This window comes from Solanum tuberosum, unplaced genomic scaffold (assembly GCF_000226075.1).
Source record: "Solanum tuberosum cultivar DM 1-3 516 R44 unplaced genomic scaffold, SolTub_3.0 scf00092, whole genome shotgun sequence".
NCBI lineage: Eukaryota > Viridiplantae > Streptophyta > Magnoliopsida > Solanales > Solanaceae > Solanum > Solanum tuberosum.
The window spans coordinates 454703-460402 of record NW_006239019.1 but is presented as its reverse complement, the minus strand read 5'-3'; the positions used below and the strand labels follow the sequence as shown (position 1 = coordinate 460402).

The 5700-nt window shown below is 34.0% G+C and overlaps 1 protein-coding gene across 5 annotated transcripts; it reads left to right on the top strand.

Annotated features, from left to right (window-relative positions):
- Positions 1 to 1295: 1295 nt before the first annotated feature.
- LOC102597210 (uncharacterized) lies at positions 1296 to 5274 on the top strand. 5 transcript variants are annotated; one of them, XR_001473483.1, is made up of 6 exons: positions 1296 to 1518; positions 2089 to 2393; positions 2483 to 2907; positions 3377 to 3984; positions 4074 to 4165; positions 5128 to 5274. XR_001473483.1 is itself a non-coding variant. In XM_015308906.1 (3 exons), exons 1-3 carry the CDS (start codon positions 3310 to 3312, stop codon positions 5143 to 5145), a joined length of 324 nt encoding a protein of 107 aa, XP_015164392.1. In that variant the 5' UTR covers positions 2919 to 3309; the 3' UTR covers positions 5146 to 5274. The 5 variants fall into 5 exon arrangements, 2 of the variants coding, with proteins under 2 accessions (XP_015164392.1, XP_006347701.1); XR_001473482.1 differs by lacking the exon at positions 1296 to 1518 and having other exon boundaries at positions 1536 to 2393; XR_001473484.1 differs by lacking the exon at positions 1296 to 1518 and having other exon boundaries at positions 1538 to 2393; positions 2483 to 2698.
- The last annotated feature ends 426 nt before the right edge of the window (positions 5275 to 5700 follow it).

Sequence of the window (5700 nt, the reverse complement as noted above, 5' to 3'; positions counted from 1 at the left end):
ATAAAAAAAACTTATCATCTATCAATTCGCCCACAAAAATAAAACGCTTAAATTAACTTATTGTTCTCCTATACTTAAATTTCTACAGCTTCTCACCCATTATTGCCAAGACTATGAGAAAAAAGGACCAACTTCATAGGTTATTACGTTTCTAGAGTATTATTAAGATTGTGACAAAGACAAATTTGTTTCAATAAATAATTCTAAAATTTTCTTAATTTAATAAAATTTGATAAAGCTAAACGTAGATGAGATGAGATGATATCTCTCTATGATATACATTTCTATTATTATAACTCTTGTTCTTATTTTTTTTTCTTAATTTTTTCACTACACCATTTTAGTCCTAAGGCCACACTAAATCTAGACAACACTTATAAAGTGTTGCCAAAAATATTTTTGGGTACACTTTTAAAGTGTAGCATTAGTTATTAGCTTTTGACAACGATAATATTGGCAACATTTGTAAAACGTGCTCTTTAGTAGTATAGGCTACACTTTATAAACGTTGTCAAATTATGATATAATTGAAAACACCTGTTTACACATATGACTACACTTTTAAAGTGTGCTATTTTTATAATTTAAAAACAACACTTTACAAGTGTAGCATTATAATTTTCCCAAAATTTTCACTAAAATATTGTATTCCCTCCAATATATTTAACTTTCCCCCCAATTTCTAATTTGTCAATAAAGGAACTAACAAAAGAAAAATTCTATACAAAGAAATATACTCTAAAAAGCATTCTGCCCCAAATTAACATAGGAGCTACTCTTTATCTAAATCAAAATAAGTGCTATTTTTTTACCCAAATCAAAACGTACTTTTGCCCCAAATAAAAATCTCATACCCTAAACCCTACAACTTGCTCTATTCCTTGCTCTGAATGTAGAAGAAACTCAGTCGTAGCTCTGAATCGTCCAAATGGGTACTTGAAAGGGGAGTAGCGGATAGAGAGAGCGTGGTCTCATTGGAAGAAATTAGGCGAGCCCAAACTTATAGTGGTACCAATGGTTGACAACTCGGAGCTTCCTTTCCGTCTTCTATGTCGACGCATCGATGATGTACACAGTTGCTTGAAAGAAACTGGTGATGATGGGGTACTTTCAACAGATCCTCTTCTTGAGAATCCAACCCTCTTTGTTGGATATCAAACTGCTGAATGGGGGATTGGGTGTTGCAGGAATGAAGGAAGACGATAAGCTAGATTAGGCTGAGTTATTGATAGAATATTTGAGGTTTTGTGAGCGATATCCAGTGCCTTGGAGAATCATCTGTTCTCATCAAGTTGTTGGGATAGTGGTTTAGGATCCAGCCAAGTGTGCGAGAGGATTTTAACAAACAATACAAACTCACCTTTGAATTTATTTATGATTTAGTGAACAGATTAAAGGAACTTGGGGTGAGAATACCACTTTATGTTGAAGGATACTCAGCAAGCAGTATCTGCAAATTGACTTGTTGCTCAAGTTCTGTTCTAACCTGAAAGATGGAGCCAACTGGTGAATCACCAGGTCAGTTTTCTCACTCCAGCTCATTCTTGTAAAATGTTGTATGCTCACTAATGTTGGTCAGAGCAGGTGCAGTGTTAAACGTATCTCAGCCTTTTACCTCATGTTTTGTATAATTATATACTGACTTTTCTTCGTATCATTGAGATAATTTACATAATTTTTTTCGTACATCTCAATTTGTATCCTGACTCATTATTTGTAAGGTGACTAAATTGTTATCCAATAGATGCAATTGGACTGATTATTTGGGAGGTTATGCTATAGTGCTTCAACCGTATGATCAAGACCTCCTTAGTTTATTTTCCATAAAGTGTGGTGCTGAGTGCTTGTAGTGTCAAGAGCACCATGTAGACAAATTTACTCTCTGCTAGTTTGAAAACATGAAAGCGAGAACAGACTGAACAGTGCATGTCTTAAGTTTTAACTTTTATAATGCGACATTGTATTTGGCACTCGTTTGTTTTCATGGGCAACAAAAAAAGGAAACAAATTCAGACTTGCTAAAAAAAAAGAGTTCATTGTTTTGCAAATCTCATCGTCATTGTATATTTCTCTCTTCTTCAATGACAGATGGTGATTTCCCTAGTCCTTCCTTACCTTCAACCAGGAAACTGAAAAAACAGAGTCAAGAATTCCAACATCGTTTGGAGGAATTGAGTAATCTAAGGGAGCAAATACGAGCTCTGGCAAGGGAGATACAATCAGTCACTCGACTCATATATGGCGTTTTCATGGGTATGATTTTCTAACCATTAAGTGCTGGTCAGGCTAGTGGCAAATTGCAATTATTGGATAATCTTCTTCAAAAACTTCATGCTTGTGGACATAGGGTTCTTCTTTTCTCTCAGATGACTCAAACACTTGATATACTCCAGGTAAATATTTGTAATCTGGTATGTTTTACAAAAACCCTATTAGAGATGTTTGAAGAGTTTAACCTGCAGTTGAATGGTTCTTCTGCTAGGTTAATCTTGTACAGGATTATCAGGATTATTTGGAACTGATGAAGTATTCTTATGAGCGTCTTGATGGTTCAATTCGTGCGGAAGAGCGCTTTGCTGCAATCAAGAGCTTTAGTCATAATAGATCAAAGTATGAAGCTCAACAAAATGCAGCATTTGTTTTCTTGATTTAAACAAGAGCTGGTGGAGTTGGGTTGAATCTTGTGGCTGCTGATACAGTGAGTGACAACTACTGGCCGAACTTTTATTATCGAATTGGTTTAAGATTATATACTCAGGTTAACCCTTATATTGTACAAGTATTTTTTCTAAATATATATTGTACAGGTAAGGAGTGTTCATTCATCAACGTTTTCTTATCTTGATATATGGAAAGAGGTGATATAGACACTTGGATTATACGCTAGAGTGAAATTATAATGAACAGGTAGAATATCTAATAGTTCAAGTTCAAATTTAACTAGTTCAATACTTGATCTCAAATTTGTTAAAGAATATTATCTTCATTCATGGATATTGATGCGCTTCTCCTTTCCTAGTCGTTATAATTGAGACGTTTAGCTCATGAGTTATGCCATCAAGGAAAAAATGTTGATAGCTCATATTTGTTGACAACATGCATCACAGTGATGCCAGTTGATACCTACTGGATGACAGGTGGAGAATTGTTAGGAAGTCATAATTTTTCTGGACCTGGCAATGCTTAATAGTGCAGTTCTTGCAAGTGATTGGGATAATATACTTTAACTCTTGTCTTAAGTTCGATTTCAATGGCACAAAATAATCATTCCTGTTCATTTTGGCCACTGCATAGTGGTGTTAGTAACATATGGATCTGTCTTGTTTTGATTGGACATCCATTTCTTTCATCTCTTTGACAAGTTGTGGTGGTGTAGGTCATATTTTACGAGCAAGATTGGAATCCTCAAGTAGACAAGCAGGCCTTGTAGCGTGCTCACCATTTATGGAGCCTTTCATTTTGTTTATGGGGACTGCACCCGTCCTTCTAAAGTGTCTCCATCAGACCCGACCATCATATTCAGGTGTATATGAAACGTTTATCTTTTCAGGTCAAGCTTGTGATGCTTATCACAACTTGTATAGAAAGTATTTTTACTATTGTTTTAATTGCACATGCGTGTTAAGTTTTCCATTATTGGGTTGGATATGTTCGTGAGTACTAAAATTATTAATTTTGATATAAACAGAGGACAGTCTTAGGAGTTGTTTTGAATGAAAGTAGCATAGCAATTTAATGAGACGGATTAATTAGTTTCGTGCAATTTCAGATTTCAACTTCTGATTCCAACACTAGAAGGGCCCTTTTCCTGTGATTGATTAGTTTTTACTGATGATATAGGTGTATTTTACTTTCTCCAATATCATGTTTTTCTCTACTATTAGATCCTACTTGAACTTGTTCTGGGAAGTGGGAGGGTTATTAACAGTACTTTGTTCTGTAGCAAGTTTACTCTGGCTTTACCTTACACCACCATGGAGAGGGGTATGTGATCAATGACTCGTAAATATTCTTCTAAGTTGCTGAAATGTTCTTCAAGTCGATCTTATTTTGAAAATCTTCTGTCTATGTAGAATCAAAGGCTCTTACTATTGATGATTTATGCCTTTTCCTTCGGGGCATCTGTTGGCCTTCTTACCAAATATCTCTTCGAAATGCAACAAAAGTAAGACTCAAAAGATGCTAAACATTGTTCAGATATCTGTTGTTGACGTTTTATGGTTGCTTTTACTGCTTTCTTTTCATATCATATTATCAGGAAACTGATTTTTGTAGTCTTTAATTGTGCACAGAGAAAGGCTTTTTGCTGATTAGTATGTATACTCTGTGAAAATTCTGTTTTAAGGACCTGTGAGAACAAGGGAACATGAATGTAGGAATTTGACATTTTGTATCATTCTTGTACGTAGTTTGCCAAAAGTTGCTACTAGGATCACGTAGGTTTTGGACATCCTGGAATGTCTGAAAATTAATTAGTGCATTAATGGCATGATCGAATACCTAGGCTTTTTCACTGTTCAGAATTCTCATTATGCTTAGCTTATGAATGAAAAACATTGAGAATGTTGGTATGTTGTTAGGTTATAAACTGTTGTTTTGGACTTCTAAATTGATGGTTTGTAATTAAGATTCATATCCTTCATGGACTTGGGGGGACTTGACTTGAATTATAGTTAGAAAAATGTATCTAACAATTATGTGCTTTTTTGGAAACCTGAACAGTTTTAATGTCTCTGCATTCTTTGGAAATCTGTTCGCTTATACTTGATTCTTAGCTACATCATCAATCAAATGTTCAATATCAGTAAAGGCAATTTCAGAAGGTGTTGTTCTATTTCCTTGGTCATTTGTTATAATTTCAACTCTATCATTTACCCAAACCGTAACACAACTATAAGTTGTACCTAAGTCTAGCAAATAGATTAAAAATAAAATTGACTATAGGTGTTTCCTCCTCAGGCCTAAAAGTAGGAGTCCACTTTTGAATTGGTTGGCTTACAATGAATACTCTCCAATTATGCACTTCCACATCTTTATTGTTATGAATTGGTTTGGCTTGTTGTGAATTTAAGCATATTAAATACATGATTTATTTCACTAATTTATAATTTTATTTTGAATGTGCAGAAAAATGCCGGTAATTGAATTTGAATTGTGGCCAGAAGTAAACTCGATCTATTGTAGTGAACGATGAAGAGTTTTTGTAGTACTATTGTCATATATGTTTGAATACATTTGGTTTTGTGGAATTTATTGATAGTAGAGATCTTTAAGCAATCACTTTCTAAGTATTGGTTGTACAACACATGTTTCTCGAAGTTTATTTGAAATATATAGCTTCGATTTAATTATTAGTTAATTTTGTGCTTTAGGTCACTTGTATATTTAATTATGTGATTATTGAATATATGCAAATAAAAATTATTATTCTTAAAAATAGAAAATTGTGGCTACAAAATTCTACACAACATTGCCACACTTCAGAAGTGTTGCTGTAGGACGTCCAATGTTATCTTGTACATAAGAAAAGTTACACTTTATAATTGTTGCTCTAGATGAGATATAAAAGGCAACACTTTTTAAGTGTGATCAATAACAAAGCAAAGACAACGCTTTTAAGTGTAGTATAATAAAAAAAGGTGTTGCTAATGTATCACTACAAAGCGTGCCCTTATACCTCTTTGGCTACGCTTTATAAGT